General features: G+C 38.7%; 1 protein-coding gene across 1 annotated transcript in view; it reads right to left on the bottom strand.

Moving 5' to 3' along the window:
• Nucleotides 1-18,426, bottom strand: part of CACNA2D4 (calcium voltage-gated channel auxiliary subunit alpha2delta 4) — a 182,620-nt gene that overhangs the window by 128,522 nt on the left and 35,672 nt on the right. The window contains exons 7-14 of the mRNA XM_074195336.1: nucleotides 17,814-17,945; nucleotides 11,733-11,793; nucleotides 10,714-10,864; nucleotides 7,707-7,781; nucleotides 5,177-5,266; nucleotides 4,939-5,052; nucleotides 4,433-4,511; nucleotides 2,517-2,650 (exon numbers count right to left, since the gene is read on the bottom strand). Of these exons, the coding sequence (XP_074051437.1) occupies nucleotides 2,517-2,650; nucleotides 4,433-4,511; nucleotides 4,939-5,052; nucleotides 5,177-5,266; nucleotides 7,707-7,781; nucleotides 10,714-10,864; nucleotides 11,733-11,793; nucleotides 17,814-17,945 (836 nt within the window). The remainder of the gene's footprint in view (nucleotides 1-2,516; nucleotides 2,651-4,432; nucleotides 4,512-4,938; nucleotides 5,053-5,176; nucleotides 5,267-7,706; nucleotides 7,782-10,713; nucleotides 10,865-11,732; nucleotides 11,794-17,813; nucleotides 17,946-18,426) is intronic.

Here is an 18,426-nt window from a genome sequence, read left to right as displayed (position 1 = left end):
TACATACCTACAACACCACAAATATATACTACTAGACAGTCAAGTGTTCCACTGATCACTCAGTCATGAGACATGCGTACATATAGATCATCTCTCTTCCCTCAATTCATGACCCAAAATCTGGGATCTTTCTCAATAAACCAGACCATGTCATGAAATGCCTTACTTTCTGGACCAACACTTCACTGAGCTCCCTTCTGCTACTCAGAGAAAGGAATTTGCCTTTCATTTTTGGCAAAAGAAAGGTTCCTAGAAAGTTGTATGTTGGTAGATCTTTTGCAAATTGAATCACGTTTTGAATTTACAAGTAGAGTTAGCTCTTTTGGAAGGTAAAGAAATTCTTTATGAAGCATCCCTCTAATTTGTCTGTTTTCTAAATTAATATTTTATATGACTGGCTTTGTTTTAATTGGTGGCACATCTGTATTTCATATGTCTAGGCTTAATGGCAAGGAATTAGATCATGAATCTCTCCTTGTTCGACATATAAACACTACTCTTCCTCTTGTCTGTCCCTCTCTAAAAGGATTATATATGAGAATCCATGTTCACCGGCATGATACCTCATTCAAATTTCTAATCAACTCCCTTCCCTGTTGTCTATAAACATCTGCCAAGGTAGGTTGAGGCAGACTATGTGAACATGCATGCCTCACATTTGTCAGTACAGAAGCTAGGTTCTAAAGTTGTATTGGCTAAGGACATTTCCAAAGTTCACAAAGTAGCTCCCAGAAGGCACAACCCAGGAAAAGAAAGGAGAGAGTGGAGTTTTCAGGGCATGTGGGATTTCTTATAGATTTCTTTAAATTATAAAGAGTTAAAGGATCAAATTTTCAAGGTTAAAGGTAAAGGTACAACAGTTATGGCAGCAGAAGGAAAAGGAGAAACATTGTTAAGGGATCTGAAAAATGCCAAAGAAAAGCCTCGATAGGAAAAGTGTGGCACCATCTCTATAAGTTATAAGGCAATAGTTTTTCTCTCTGTCATAAGCCCTCCTCTTCCCAAATTCTTGTTAACAGATTACTAAGGACTGGCCACTGTCTGCTAAAGGTCCTCTAGTTCCAACCTGATTCCATTGTTCATGAGCCCAGGAACAACTGTCTCCTTGATAACTCCCCCATCATACAGACAGATAGACGTTCACACAGGAAGGAAAATCCACACTTAGTGCACTAGAGAGGCTGTTACCTCCTCAGACTGTGACAGCTTAGGTACAGCATGGATGAAGGGAGGAACAATAACATGAGAGAATGGAAAGCATGAAACATGGTGGTAGAGGGAGACCGAAGCCAAATGAAGATGTATTCATTCACTCAATAAGCATTTATGAAACACTTATTATTGAGTAAGACTTTGCATCAAACATCAAAAGAACATGAACAATTTATGGAGAAATTGGTTCAGATGAGATAAAGGGTCTCCCCATCCTCATCATGGGAGTAGCAGGTGAACAAGACTGTACTCTTTTGAATGAATTTCTTGTGGGTCAGTTAATAACACTATGGGAAGATCAAACTTTGCTATTCCCCATTAACAAATAAGAAGCAAGCTTTGGTCAACCAATCAAGTATTTATTGAATACCCTCTGTGTAAGAGATATTGTGCTAGGAATACAAATATAGTACAACTTATTGGCAAGGAACTTACATGTAACAAGTCATAAATAAAATTGGATGGAAGGCTTGTGATCATTTCTTTTACAAAAAAATCTTGGGCACTGATCTGCCTTTTGATAACCATGCCAATACAACACATTAAGTTAACTTCTTTCTCTGTATATAGTATAAGATTTGGAGGGAGTTAAGAAGGCACCTCCTTCCTTCCCCCAAATTTGTCTTTCCACAACATTACCTGAAATTTCAACAATTAAAAAATATTTTTTTAATCTTCTAGGATGAGAGGGAAGAACTTTTTAAAAATACATTTAGGGGCAAGCTAGGTTATGCAATGGATAGAGCACCAGTCCTGGAACTAGGGATACCTGAGTTCAAATCCAGCCTCAGATACTTAATGATTGTCTAACTGTGTGACCTTGGGCAAGTCACTTAAATAAAAATAAATAAATAAAAATAAAAAAATACATTTAAACATATCTGCCACTAACATTGTCAATGAATTGATCTAAGTCTGGCAAATTATGAGTGGTATATGAATTTTAATGTGGGGATGAAGTAGAGAAAAAAGATTAAGTTATAGCCCAGAAATAATTGATTTGAATAATGAGCTAGGATTATAGACTCTAAGTAGCTTTTGGGTTACCTGGAACCTCGGGGTGGGAAGAGTTATTGGGAGGTAGAAGAGAGGCACTGGGTTGGAGAGCAATGAAGACTAACTTCAAAACTCTGTCCAGGGCAAACCCTGCTTGCCCACCTTCTGTCCTGGGAATGCAAACTTTCTGTACGTAGCTAGTTAAGATTCACTGATAAAGAAGAAGGGATGATCATGAGCCTAGGTTTTCCCCAAGTCTTTTTAGCTAGGCTCTGAACCCAGAATGTCTGTCACCCAAGTCCCCCTACCTTGCTGTCCATGTATGCTTCAGTCCAGATGATGTCATGGTCATGATTAATGACCATGGGGCGACTGAGAACATGCAGGTACTCCATCACATTCTCCTGGACATCTGCCAGGGTGGAGATCTGTGTGTAGTAGCCTACACAGAAGAAAGGAGTACTTGAATCACTCTCTAGTCTCCTTATCTCCCTGAAAATTATCTTTTTATATATCTGGTTGGAGATTAGTCTGTGAAAAGGATGGAGTGGGAGAAGCTTAGGTCCCTTGCTCCAGAAATGACAAAGGCAAAATTTGTAGGAAAGGTAATTATAAAAAGAATGGTGACTGACTGCACTTTCTATTGAGTTCTGAACCAGAGAAAGTAGAATAAATTTTATTAATCAATCAAGTCAGCTGGGTGGTACAATGGATAGAATGCCGGGCTAGAGTCAGGAAAACTCATCTTTCTGATGGCCTCAAACACTAACTGGGTGACTCTGGACAAGTCACCATTTGCCTGTTTGCTTCAGTTTCTCCATCTGTAAAATAAGATGGAGAAGAAAATGGCAAACTACTTTAATATCTTTGACAAGAAACAAAGTAGAATCACAGAGTCCATCATAACTAAAAATCATCGAAAAACAGCAACAGGCATCTTCTATGTATTAGGTACTGTACTAAGTACCGAAGGATACAAAAAGAGACAAAAGATAATCCCTCCCCTCAAAGAGCTTACAAACTAACATTAGGCTAAAGGGATGTTTTTTATATTGCAACTTTTAAGAAGATAGTTAACTCTGGCTGTCTCCTCAACTCAGAAAGTAGGACATAGCCCTCCTGTTGGGAATATTTCCAGTTGTCTTTTGGCCAAGTCTTCATGAAGGACATGGAGTGTGAGTGGGTAGAGAAGTGAATGAAAGAAAAGAGTTTGAAGGAAGGGATGCTTGTCGCTTGCAGCACTGGATTCTTAGGTACAGACAATTGTACAAACCAACACTAGCACATGAACTCAGGAGCAATAAATCCTTAAGAAAGAGACATCTGTATTATTATTGCTTGTGGTCCCCAGGTACATTATCTGTACTGGAAAAGAAAGGAATTAGAAATTAATGAAGTGACACCTAAGCAGAGCTATAAGGTTAGAACCAGCAAGACTAATCTTCCTGGATTCAAATCTGGCCTCAGACATTTATTAGTTGTGTGTCACATAACACTCTTTGCTTCCATTTCCTCCTTTCATAATATTCACATCTATAAAGTAAAGAAATTAGACCAGATAATTGTTCATTTTCCTTCCATAGCTAAGATTTATTGACTCTGAGAGACACTAGACAAATCCTTTAACCTCTCTATATCTTGGTTTGAGCAAAATGGGGATAATTATATTGGTAAAATGGAAAGAGCCCTAGTTTTGGAGTCAGAGGACCTAGACCTTACCTCTGATATTCACTACTTTTATGATTTTGTAAGACTTAACTTCCCTAGGTCTCAGTTGAAAAATGAGAGTTGAACTAGAAGGACCCTAATGTCCTTTTAAGTTCTAGATCTATGATTCCAAGGGACTTGCTCAAGGTCATATTATTTGTCAGGCATTCAGAATATCCTTTTTCATTGTATCATGCCACTTTCCTCTGCAGCATGCTATGTTGACTGGAGAACATTTGGTGAACAAGGACATTGCAGGCCAGAAGATAATTCAAGCTTGACAGATAGTAAGGTGGCATGAAGTAATATGGAACTGCCCTGATTTTTAAAGGACTTTTCCAGAAGAGAGACAACAATGCTAAACTCACCTCTCCCCAGCCCCTTGTGATGAAGTCTGTTCTTCAAATTTCTGCCTGGTAAACTATCATGGCTGGTACCATATCTGCTCTCTGGTTAAAACTAATCTTCCTTTGTTGCATGTGTTGATTTAGGGAAACTTCAATAATAGGCTACATACCTTTGTTGTTGCAAGCAATCCACTTCATCCGGTCTGCAAAGGTGACCTCTCTCCCAATGAGGTAAGTAAAAACTCGAACCTGATCAAGAAAGTAGGAAAAGATAAAGGCCTAGATTAACTCAAAAAACCCATGCATTGAATCAGTGAAGAGATAACTTCTGGCTTTATTATTATTGTTGCTTACTTGATTTCACTAGTTGTCTCTTACATATGAAGCACTTTATAATTTCTAAACCCTCAACACTTCTGTCCTATTTTCTCCTCCCAACCCCCTCCCTCGTGTCTCTGCTCTGGAGAGACATAGTAAAGATTTGCTATCTCTCATCTGATTAAAGAAGAGGTTCAGGACAGGAAGGCAGAGTGAGTTAGCAGGAGTTGGAAATATTTTGGTCCTTTGGTTTTTGAGTCTTTGAACATGCAATCTTTCCTTGCTTTCTCTTCCACACTAACGCCCTCCAGATCAAAGGTAACTCCTTCCCTTAGCCCTTCCCCACTCAAGAATTAACCTTTCGATCGGGCCAATTATATTTCTCAAATACAGACTCGTAGTCCTCCACTGCCCCATCAGTGATCAGCATGATGGCTTGGTTACAAAGTCCTCCTTGTCCATCCTCGCGGAACTGTAAGGGCAAGGTGAGAGAAGGGAATAAAAAAGACCAACAATACTAGGTTCTCTTGGGTCTTCTTCCTGGCCCCACTTTGTACCCCACCCCCAATCATACACAAAATACAAAGCATCTTAACCTGCTTCAGGATCCTGAAGGCTTCACTCAAGGCCTTGCTCACAATCCCCACACCCTTGACCATCAACTCTTCCACAAGCTGCTTGAAATGCTAGCAAAGGAAGAGAGAGAGAGAAGGAAAAAACCCACAAAGTAAAATCACGTGGACACAGCACAGGGCTAGTCTGGGAGGAAGCAGCCACCTACTTTGAGCTTGTCTAGATCAAGGCTAAGATTTCACCAATAACTAGTTCATCTTGATTTATAATCATATCCAAATATCTGTTTCCTAAGTACACAGAGTAAGGAGAAGAGTATGAAAGACTCAATGCAAATACTTCTCTAAGAAGTGACCAGTCAGAGCTAGCATCTACTTAACCTTTAAGTCTTTTAGGTCAATGATAGTTATGATGTCTCAAGATCACGTTCTATAATTATGGACTATTGTATGTAAACTTCTATTTGGGAATCAACTCAAAGTCCCAAATAGCATATCTCAAAAAAGTCTTTAAAACTTAAAATGGCACTAATATTTTGGGGACAGCATCAATATATATTAAATATATATCTGCATATATACCCATGTGTATATATGCACATGGAAATATGAATGTTTGTACCTATAGACCCATATACATGCCTAGTTCATTCTGCCTCCCAGAAATAGCAAAATAAAGTTAAGTTTAAATCCTATATGTCACTGATAATAGGATATATGACCTTCAAAACTATACTTCATTTAATTTTTTATGCATTTTTAATCACATTTTCTTTTTCCTCATCTTTATAACCCTCTCTTACCACAAAGAACAAATAAGTAAGAATGACCCAAAGACTGAGTCTGACAGCATATGCAACTTGCAGCATTCACAATCCTTTCTTCCAAGAAGAATAGTTTAAAATCTATCTCTCTCCCCTCAATTTTAAAGAGTTTCTCTCAAGGGCCCAAATTAATTGGTTATAATTTCTCCTCCTCTCTTTTTTCCCTTAGGTTATCTTATTTCTTAATTTTTTTAAATTTTATTTTATTTTAAGGCAATGGGGTTAAGTGACTTGCCCAAGGCCACACAGCCAAGCAACTAAGTGTCTGAGGTTAGATTTGAATTCAGGCCCTCCTGACTTCACTGTGCCACCTAGCTGCCCTTAGATGCCCTTATTTAGGTATTCATAGGATCTTGAGAGCTGGAAGAGACCATACATTTCCATCTAGTCCAACCTTTTCATTTTGTAAATGAAGAACCTGAAGGCCTGAGAGTTGGCCAAAGTTATATTTAAAGTGGTACTTGTCTTTGCATTCTACTTAGGCTTGATTTTGTTTTTTGAGCACTGCCCCCAAATTGGATTAAAGCCCAGAGTAAAGAGTTGGTGGGGAGGGTGGGTAGGGATAAGGACTACCTGGATAATCTACAAATTGGATAATCAGCTCCTGAGTTCACTGAAGTATTTAACAAATATTGGCTAGGTGCTTACTATTTGCAGAATATTCTGCTGAACATTTCCAAATGTCTCATTTTATAGGGGTGTAGAAGTGCTCTCTATGCACAGACCCTCAAAATAACCATAATTTCATGGTGTGGGGGTGCTTTCTCCCCCCACCCCACTGCCATACACAGAGTGCCACAGACCCTCTAGACTCCAAGATGGTTTTCATGAGCTGCTGAGATAAAAACAATTCAACATCCAGGATGATAAGATCCTGGAACAATGGAATCTGCCCCTGGGTCCCTACTCAGGGCCTTTCCAGAAGCTTAGGGACCCTGCTAGAACTTGTACTCCAGTTTCACCATCAGTGGAATGCAAGCTGAAGGAGATGCAAGACTCTATGCCTGCCTTCACAGAGTTTACAACTCAGTGGGTCAACTAGTATTCTTACAAATTAACTAATTATTCTAATTAAGAATTGACTGAGTGGAATTAGTCTTCTTTTCTTCTCCCCTAAAGAAGCATTTGCTATTTGCTCTGGGTAAGGGCAAATAGTCGACCAAAGCTCAGTGTTTACTTTCATCCTGGAGAATAAATAAATGCAAATTTAAGAGTGAAGTAGATCCTTCACTAATCTAGCACCAAGGAGAAACCATTTATCCTGGTGTAGTTCCACAATCCCCAACCTTAGCTGTATTGCAACCCCTACCTGTTTGTCACCTTCTTTTCTGCTGAACTAGCAAGGTCAGCCCCATCTCTTAGGGTGGGGTGAAAGAAATAGCCAACCTGATTAGGAACCTTTTTCTGCTGCTGGTCCAGCAACAGGTGCATCACCCCACACCATTCCCACCCTGCAATCCCTCCTGCCCCAGAAATAACCTTGTCCAATCCTAAAGTAGCCCCAAACTAAATTACTCTCACCTAAATGGAACCCTATATAAACTTTGTTCTTTTGCTCCTTCAGAAAGCCTTTGCCTATGTGAGTAGGGCTTCCTAGAGGATGACCCCAATAACCCCTTTTTGTTTTCTCAATTCATATTGGGTTTACTTATGGTTTTGGATATGGAATTTTGGGTTTTTTCCTAGTTCTGGCTTGCGATGGCACTGATAATTTTATCCACAATACTCACCTCGCGATTGTCTCTGTCAGCTTGGACAAGGATTCCTTTAAAACAAGGTTCCAAATAATGAACATAATCACTGTACTGTGTAGTAGATAGAAGGGAAAATTGTAGGGAAGAGGGAGAGAATGAAACAGAGTAAGTTTAAATAGTCAATCTCCAGTGAAGCTCAAGCAGAAGGTCTGTAGTGTCAGACTCATCCAAGCAGCCTGTGGACTCTTGGGCCATGGTCAGGAGGAGCAACTGTGCATTATCAAACTTTGCTAGGATAGCACATGTGAGCCCTGAACATTCTATCTTTACCTTTCTGATATGGAAATTTGTCCTGATATGGATGTTGACCCACCTTGAAAAATGTAAGAAAAGTAACTCCTACTGAGCAAATTTATTTAGTTTTCACTGCAATGACTTGAGAGGGGGTACAATATAACAAAGAGATAGCTAACCTTGAAGTCAGAAAAACCTATGTTCAAATCCTCACTTGGTAACTTTGGGAAAGTTATTTATTCTCTCAGTGTTTCTGGATATTGTCTAAAACTATAAATTGTAGATGACTTGTTAATCAACAGCAAAATTCTTTACACTAATGAAATCACTTAGGTGTACTGAAAGGGGAAAAAAAACCCCAAGCAATTTGCTCAAGTAGCATTTAACATTAATGGTAAAGTGCCCTTCAATTAGCAATCACTTAGCATCAGAAAATAAGAGCCAGAAGAGACCATGGGGTCATCTGGTTTCAGTGGTATTAAACTCACATAGAAAAGGGGCCACTAAACCATACATAAGGAGCCCTGAGGCACTTTTTACTTAGAAAACCATATATTTACTTAGCTATGTTCAAAGGCATTTTATCTATCTTATTTTATCTATCTCAATTTAGCCCAATTACACTTTAATCCAGTTCTGCATCTATCTTGCCTTCAGGTTTGTTATTGCTGATCTAGTCCAACCCCCTCATTTTTTAGATGTGGAGACCAGAGCCAGAAATTTGCCTGAAGTCACACTGATTTAAAATTCGCCAATACAAAATCCAGTCCTTTGATTGCAAATTTAAAACTCTTTCTACCACATCATAATCTCAAGCTATTTTATGTGTAACATTCCAGTTATAACCATATGGGCTAAGGTATAGTCAGCTTCTGCCTAGCCTTGAGGTTAGAACTTTCAGACAAGTTCCCCTTAGCACTCTCACTTGTTATTTATTTATTCATTTACTTGTTTTTGCAAATCAATAGGGGACAAATGGCTTGCCCAAGGTCACATAACAGGTATCTAAGATCAGATCTGGATCCAAGTTCTGGCTTTAGGTTTGATACTCCATCCACTGTACCACCTGGCTACCCATAACTGTTATTCCTCAAAAACTAGAGATGGTGCTTCAGTTGGCTAAAGTGACTCTGGAATAGTAGGGGAGATGGTTTCTCATTCTTTCTTACTTCCTTGGTCCCCAGTCTGTCCTTTTTCTCATTGCTACAGGTTTCGAGAGTATCTTTTGTTTATCAATTAGGGAAAAGAGTGTAAATTAAAACCTCTTCTTAGACAATAAGAATTTAAGTTCTTGAAGTTACTTTAGTATTTTTAATCCACTCTTGGACGGAGTCAGAGTACATATAGTACAATGGGATGGCACTGATTTTGAATGGCATCAGCAAGGAGAATATGAAGAACACTTCTTTATGCGTTGCTCTTCCAAATAGAAAAAGAATAGGGATGGGGTAAGAAGAGACCAGTTGAATCTCAGTAATAGGAAGCATATGTTCATTTATTTCTAGTGAATGTCAGAAGCCTGCTGAGTGTATCCTTTCCATAACTACTACTTTTAGAGAAAAAGGGATACAATATGGGCATAAGAGTTAGAATTTAAGAAATGACAGGAGACTGGAAGTCTGAGGAAAATATGATAGAACTGGAGATTTATGTTCTATACTATCAGTCATTCGTGCTAAAATAGAGTTGACCAGTAGAACGATTTTGATGTCAACAACATTTTATTTTGGCACTCTATTCCTTCACTAAATACTTAATGTTTCCATGATTCTAATAATAACTATTATTAGCATCTTTCTAATTAGTACTTAGCCATTAGCATCTAGTTAACCCTAATAATACCTATTATTAGTATTATAGAAATAGGGTATTTAATGAGTCAATTTAAAAAGTACTTTATTCACTATTGCCCCCCTCCCTTTTTTGGAGGCATTTGGGGTTAAATGACTTGTGACTTGTCTAAAGTCAACTATTGAGTTAATGAGGATAGATTTGAGCTCAGGTCCTCCTGACCCTGTGACCCTCAATCTGTCTTCTAACTGCCCTGTTTGCTATTGCCCTTTGAGGGAGGTAGGATATGAGGCTCCTGAGCTTCCTCCTTGTGTCCTATCTGGATCTGACTTCTCCTCAAATACCCCCCCCCCCCCCGCCCAAATATTTGTACTCCTACTCCAATTGCTATTCCACCATTTATTCCTTGTTCCCTCTCTATAAAGTAATAAAAGAACAATAATGGTAATGAATTAATGTCTTGTCTCTCCTGGACAAATATATTTGTGTTTCATCAGAAACCTTTCGGAGACTGCTATAAATAGTCTTCCAATGACTTCAGTTAGAAGTACAGTGGTCTTCATGCATGCCTTACCTAGGTCCAAGTCCTTCTCCCTCATTTCTTTGCACACTTCTGACAACTGCTCTATAACTCCTCCTTCATTGATTCCTTTTCTCTCTCTCTGTGAATGAAGGTCTTCAGTCATGAGATCAATGGGAAATTTTGAGTTTTGCCTCCCACATGCTCCTTATTCCAGAATAACTGGATCAGATAAATGGTAAAGGAAATAGAGGTAGGGGTTGAAATTGTTTTAAAGATGGGAGTTAGCAATCATTCTAAGGGACAGGAAACTGTAAGTGAGCTAGGATGTCAAGAAACATGCTAGAACAAATGGGTTCCAGATATCATTATAGAGCAGATAGGACTGTTCTAGAATCTTTGGGTGTAGGTTGTTTTGGAATAGGAGAATATAATCACCGCAATGATGTTGACAAAGTCATTCTCTCCCAGAGTGTCCAAGATAGTAGAGATGGTATGCTTGGCAATGGCTATCTGTAGCCCCTTCATGCTACCACTCACATCCACCAGAATCACAATATCCTTGGGAGAAGTAGCAGCTTGAATGTACCTTTGGAAAGAAGGCAAAGGGAAGAAGAGAGAGGAGAATGTAGGAAAGGACATAATGGGGAAACCAGTTATATAAATCATCTGGGAAAGGGCTATTAATTGTCCTGGTCCAGAGCACATCAGGGTCAGACACTGAACAGCTGTACCAGAAGTCCTACTCTAGAAGCACTAGCATGAGCATCCTACCTTAGAGTCATTGGGAACATGGGAATGTGCTAAGTCTTGTCTAGAGAATGGTAGAAAAGATAAATCTAAGTGACAATCTTGGTTCTGGTCCAGACTGGTTAGGATTCCAGTGGGGTTCCCATATGTCTAGTATGGTGGGAGGGGGATCTTTTTGGAATGAAAATTGTTAATTCTACTCTTGCCTCTGTTTACTCATGTCCCAAGAGTCCTGTCCTAAGAATTCTGTCTGTTTCTTTGAGCCTGAATCTGTTAGCCTCACCACAAGATACACAAAAAGGGGAAAAGAAGTGAGCCATGCAATAGGATGATTCAGGGTCTGGCTAGGGAAGATTCCAGGGGAGATAATGTAGGTGGAGATTGTGGGTTGAGACCAAACTAACATGAGTGAGGGGAGGCTACAGAATGAGGGGAGGCTACAGCAAGAAGAATCTCATTGGTGAAAGGAGGCAGTTGGACAGGGGACTCCCTCTCTTCTTTCCTAGCTCCATCACCCTTCAAATATAAGCTCTTTAAAAGAAGGGACCATGAATGTTGCTTTTGTCTTGAGTCCCCAGAGCACAGTTGACAGTAGTTGCTTAGTAAATGCCAATTGATTGGCTTTTTAAGGAGGAAGCTAAACCCCAAGACAATTAGGGAAAAGCTAGAAGGGGGCTAGAAGCCTCTCTAATGAAATAAACTTTTACCATCCTCGGTTCCGACAATCGAAAGTAATGACTCCACTTTCATCCGGGATCCACTTTATACCTGAAGAGAAGAGACTGGGGCTGCTTCATTTGCTCAAGGAAGCAGACTCAGCACCATAGATTATATAATGACATTCATATTCAAGATCTTTATTTAGCAATCATCAACTCATGCAAGAGCCTTTGAATGACAATGGTCCACAGGGAGTAGCCCTGTGAAGTGTGATGCTGGGGAAGAGAAAATAAAGACTTCTTCTTTCACTGCTGACTTCTCCCTCTCCCAGTCACCAGACACAGAAAGCTGCATGGTCTGTAACATGATAAGCAAAGAACAAGAAAAGAAGGGTCCCTCAAAATTTGGGAGCCAAGGCCCTTATTTCCACTCAACTTGTAGGCAGATTACAAATCTGAACTTAGAACAGACTCACATAATCACAGGATTTAAATGGTGGAAGGGACTTCAATACCTATCCATTTGTTTAGTTGGTTGTTGTCCTTTGCTTTCAAAGAGGACTAAAATGAAATTACTATGTTAGAGTCTTTATAGTGTGTCTGAATGTGTCTGATCAGACCATTATGAACTTAGAATGCTCTACCACAGGTTGAGCACAAATCAGTCATCTGTGTGAACACCTGGGGTGGAGATTGGTAAAAATGGTAAAATGGTATGTATGATGTCTTTTGATTTGTGCATAAATTGGATTTAAGTGAGGCAAAATTGCACAAAGTTGTAAGCCTCTCTCTCTTTTCCAGACTGATCATAATTCAGTGACAAGACAACTGATGCTAGCTCGAGATGCAGGGGATGATCTTGGTATCTTCAATGTCTAACCAAACTCTAAGCATTCCACAGCATCTGCTTTTGTTACCGTTGAAACAAATTGTTATCATTCCACAAGGGGAAGCTTTTGCATACCCTCACCAACAGGTTTGAGACCCCTTGGTTATCCTCAATCTGGTTTAACTCATGTGGCAAAAGGGTTTACTGGGGTGTAGCTGCTGTATGTACTATAACTTCTTGGAGCCTCAGGTGAAAGTTAGGTGTCTCAGGTGCACACCAAAGATGGAAAGCAGCCCTCATTTTAGAGTACTAGTTTTCCTTGAATATACCCTATATACCTGATAAGTGATCATCCAACCTCTGCATGAAGAACTTCAATGACGGGGAACCCATCACCTTCAGGGGCAACTCAATCAGCTCTCTAATTGTTAGAAAGTGTTTTTTACATTGTCTCAATTTACTTATTTGCAGCTTCCATCTTTTTCTCCTATTCCTTCCAAGGCAAAAGTATAATTTTTCTTTTACATGACACCCTTCTAATACTTGAAGGCAACTATCATGTCTCCCAAGTCTTCTCTTTCCCAAGCTAAACACTCTCAATTCTTTTGTATGACACAAACTCAAGATTCTTCACCATCTTGGTTGCTCTCCTTCTTAAAATGTGATATTCAAAGTTGATCACAATACTCCAGAAAAGATATGGGCACTGTGGGGCTATTACTGTTTTAACCCAAGATTAAATCAATTTTAGGGGGTTTCACTATCAAATTGTTGATTTGTAATGAGTTTGTAGTTCTTTAGTACTATCTTTTTTGGATTAACTCTTTCCTAGCTATTCCTCTTCCATTTTATAGTTTTGAAATTTTTTTTTCTTAGGTTTTTGCAAGGCAATGGGGTTAAATGGCTTGCCCAAGGCCACACAGCTAGGTAATTATTAAGTGTCTGAGGCTGGATTTGAACTCAGGTACTCCTGACTCCAGGGCCGGTGCTCTATCCACTGCGCCACCTAGCCGCCCCTATAGTTTTGAAATTTGAAGTTGATTTATAAGACTATTTATTTCTACTAAATTTTATCTTATTAAAATTTGTCCCAATATTCTAGCCTTTCAAGATGTTTTGGGGTCTTGACTGTGTTACCCAATGTAATAGCTCTCCTTTCTACCTCTATAGCTTCTAAAAATCTGAAAATATAACTTCTATACATTTTCCAAGACAATAATAGAAATATAAAATATCACAGGTGCAAGCATAGATCCTTAGGGAGCTCCAAAGGACACCTCCTTCCTAGTTGTGACTCTGGACTCAGTCCTGTGCCATGCTAGTGACCCTCTTTTTCAACTTCTCTTAAATGCTTGAGTGCCCTTTCTTAGAATCCTGCCTTTTAACTGTGGCTGGACCTCAAGGCTCCATCTTGAGTCTTCTCTTTTTACTCTTTGCTCTTTAGTGACCTCATAAGTTTCTGCGAATTGTTATTACTTCTATGCAAATCATCTGTCTCCTAAAATTTATTCTCACATTGCCAACTGCCTAGTGGACATTTTAAACTATATGTTCTATGGGCATCTCAAACCTTCCATCATTATTATTGGAACTCATTATATTTCCCTCCAAATCCACTCTTCTTCTAAATTTTCCTAGTGCTGTTAAGGATATCATCATCCTCCCAGTCACTGAGGTTCTTAACCTCAATGTCATTCTCCTTCTTTCTTTCTCCCTTTTCCATATACAATCAGTTACCTATTTTTTTTCCATTTCCATTTCCATAATACCCCCTTCTCTTCTCTCACAACCACACCCAGAGTTTAGACCTTTCTCTAAATTCCAGTGGCTTCCTTATCCTACCTTACCAGATGTACTCACCACTCTCCTTCAAACTCTCTATAGTCCAGTCTTACAAGCCTAATTTTTGTTCCTCACACAGTTCCTTATGCCTTTGGACTTGTTATTATTCATACCTGGGATTCTGTCTGTCTATGCCTCTACCCCATGGGAGCCTTGGTTTTCTTTCTTTTTTTTTTAAGTTTTTTTTACAAGGCAAATGGGATTAAGTGGCTTGCCCAAGGCCACACGACTAGGTAATTATTAAGTGTCTGAGGCTGGATTTGAATTCAAGTACTCCTGACTCCAGGGCTGGTGTTCTATCCACTGTACCACCTAGCCACCCCTCGGTTTTCTTTTAAGACTAAAGTCAAGCAATGCCTGCTTTACAAAAGGTTTTCTAGTCCTGACTAACTTGTGTAAGAATATATATCCTTTTGATATTAATATGTACTGTCTCTGCCAATAAAATGTAATATCCTTGAGGGAAGAGTATTTTTGTCTTTCTCTATCCAGTACTTCATAAGTGTCTAGTACTTAGTAGGTACTAAGAAAATGCTTATTGATTGATTGATCCATTTTATGATTATTGAAAGAGTTAATGCCTTCTTGGGCTGGATTAATAAAGATGCTGTGTCCTGATCAAGGGGAAACAGACCTATTACACATTTCCTACAGCAAACTTTTTAAAATTGTTTTGAGTTTTGGCACTACATTTTTAGAAGGAACATTTATGAATTGGATTGAGGACATAAGAATGATGAATGGTCTGGAAGCCATTTCATGTGAATTATGGTGATAAGGACATAGGATCATAGATTTAGAGCTAGAAGAGACTTGAGAGGCTATCTAGTCTAACCTACATCTTCTAGATGAGGAAACTGCAGTCCAGGAAGACTGACTTGCCTGAAGTTACTCAGATAAAGACTTAGGGAAAACATGATCTTTGTCTGACAGGATGATAAGGATTCAGCTTTCTGTTCCAAAGGAGAAAATTTTTCTATAAGGAAAATGAAATGGGATGCCTTATAAAATATTGAATTTCCCAGTCAACAGAAATGTCCAAGATGACGCTTGAAGGTTGCTATTCTGCTGTAGGTAGGATTCCTTAGTTGACTAGGAAGTTGGTTTAGATTTCTAAAGTTCTTTTTAACTCTTAACAGTATGTTGACTATTCTGTTCATAGTTAACATAAAACAAACCAAGACATGGTCAATTCTCATTTCTGGTTCTATCTTGAAAAAATAGGGATGTTTCTATATCCTAACAGGATACAGGGGAAAATGCTTTAAAGAGAAAGCATCATCTTCCTAAATGGCAATATTTTTAGGTGAGGTGCTCATTCATTCATTGATTTTAAATAAATACAGTAATGCCTTTTTCTATCTTTCTCTTTAGCTCTCTAATGTTGCAAAGAATTTTACAAATATTGTCCTGTTTTTACCATCACAACAATCCAAGGGAGTAAATGCTATGATTATTTCTATTTTACAGAAGGGGAAACTGAGATAGGCAGAGGTTAAATAACTTGCTTAAATTCACACAGCTAAGAACATGGGTTTGAAGAACTAAGGCCTTTCTGACTATCAGGCTTGCTATCTTTTTATTGCTGTTGTCTTGCATTATTTAGCATTTCATGTGCCTATGTCTCCACTCCAACTAGATTCCAAAATCTTTGAGAATCATATTTCATTTTATCCTATATTTCCCATTGGGTTATATGTCTTAAAAAAAAAGTTGACATTTATCTAGTTCTTTAAGACTTATAAAATACCTGAAGAACATTAACTCTCTTAAGCCCCATCAACACCTATATGAGGTAAGGATTTCAGATATTGTTGTTGCTAAATTGTTTGCAAACCTTCTTAAAGTATTTGGGATTTTCTTGACAAAGATATTGGAGTGGTTTACCATTTCCTTCTTTGGTTCATTTTACAGATGAGGAACTAAGGGTTTAGCGACTTGCCCGGGGTCATACAAATAATAAGTGTCTGAGACTAGATTTGAACTTAGGAAGATGAGTCTATCCACTCTATCCACTGTACCACCTATAGATATTATTACCACCATTTTATAGATCAGGAAAGAGACTCAGTGATGAGGAGCAATACACAACTAGTTAGCTGCCACTATGTCTGCACAACTAATTAAGAACCTAGATCTGTGTGATTCTATCAGTCTAAATACTTGGGAAATTCGGTTGTCCAAGTGCTGTACTTTGTCCTAAGATGAATATATTTGATGGTGTCAAAGATATAGGATATAGGGGGTGGCTAGGTGGCTAGGTGGCGCAGTGGATAGAGCACCAGCCCTGAAGTCAGGAGTACCTGAGTTCAAATCTGGCCTCAGACACTTAATAATTACCTAGCTGTGAGGCATTGGGCAAGCCACTTAACCCCATTTGCCTTGCAAAAACCTAAAAAAAAAAGATATAGGATATAGGATAAGAAAGAATTGGATTTGAATCCTGCCCCTGCCATTCTTGAGATGTGGAACTATGAACAAATCATTTGCCTGAGTCTCAATTGTCTTCCCTGTAAAATGGGGATAATAACATTTATTTCTTTTCTTTTTTATAGGTCATGTTGTAAAAGTAAATTTAATCTCCCCCACAAAGAAAGAGAAGCCTCAAGAAAAGTAAAATGAGAAAAAAAAATGTGCTTCAGTCTGTATTCAGACACAAGTAGATCTTTCTTTGGGATGGATAGCATTCTTTATCATAAGTCCATCAGAGAAATTGCTTCAATATTTTTTTCCCCACAATTGCTATTGCATCCTATTCCCCCTCCCATTTATTCTATTCTCTCTCCTTTCATCCTGTCTCTCCTCAAAAGTGTGAACAACACTTATTTCTATTACTTCAGTCATCCCTTCCATAGTGAGGGGGTTAGGTGTGTGGTGCTCCTGTGATGTGAAAAGTCCATGTAAAATTTTTTTGTTCTGCATTTTGTTCAAGAGAAGTCTGAATTATCATGGCATTAAAAGATAACATGTTGATATTATACAATACCATAAATATATTTCATACATTTTAGAGTTTCTAAACTTTTTCCTGTCATCTGCTGGCCTTGTTGCATCATTTTTTTTTTCACAAAACTCCCCCCACCCAATTCCCATTTAATTTTTTATTGCCAATCCACACTACATTGAAGTGGAAATGGGGAAAGTTGAGATGTAGGGGGTTTAACCATTTCAGCTGTATGTGTTTATAGTACCTATTTCACAGGGCTTTTGTGAGGATCACATGGGATAACGCAAACAAAATTCTTTGTTAGCTTTACAGTGCTATATAAATGTCAATATTGTCATAGTTGTGTGCGTGCGCCTCAGCATGTATAGCACTGGACAATACTTTTTGTTTAGGTTTTGTTCTGACTTAGGTATGCCTGAGCTTCCATGACCTCCAAGGAGAATCTCCCCAGGGAAGCATAGATCTAGAAAGCACATTTGCACACCCTCTCACTGCCTCACCATTTTCATACCTGGATAGAGTCTGAAGAATCCAGATGAGCTGCCAAAATACTGCCAGGTCAGTGTGGGATCTCTTTGGAAATTCTTCACAAAAACAGGGTTTAAGGCTTCTGACATGTAGACTCCATTCAAAATATTGGGATCTGAGGGGTAAGTTAGAAAGGGAGCAATGTAACCCCAGGATACACTTCAGGTGTCAGATTGGAATCAGGTTAATTAAGCACATATGATCAATCAATCAATCAACAAACCAATCAATAAGTACCTAATGCCTATTTTGTTAAATACTATGTTAGGTCTTAGAGATGGAAAACCAAAAAAATGGAATAATCCGTACTTTGAAAGAGAACACAGAACCATTTCTGCTAATACATTTAGCTAAGAGTCTTGGAAGAACACTTGACTACACTCTGTCTTCTTTTAGTTATATCTTCAAGGCTGTAATATTTCTGGACATCAAATATTAGGAAAGAATGCTGAAGAGGGCCTACAAGTGGGAACCAGCTTGAAAACAGCCTCCATGTCATGGTAGACCAGGTGGAGGAACTGGGGCTGTTTAACCTAAAGAACCAAAAACTTCAGAGGAGGGGAGGACTTAATGGTTATCTTATAGTATCTGAAGGG

The sequence above is a fragment of the Macrotis lagotis genome, chromosome 7 (assembly GCF_037893015.1).
Source record: "Macrotis lagotis isolate mMagLag1 chromosome 7, bilby.v1.9.chrom.fasta, whole genome shotgun sequence".
Classification (NCBI taxonomy): domain Eukaryota; kingdom Metazoa; phylum Chordata; class Mammalia; order Peramelemorphia; family Peramelidae; genus Macrotis; species Macrotis lagotis.
The sequence above is the reverse complement of the archived record's forward strand: the minus strand, read 5'-3'. Positions and strand labels throughout refer to the sequence as shown.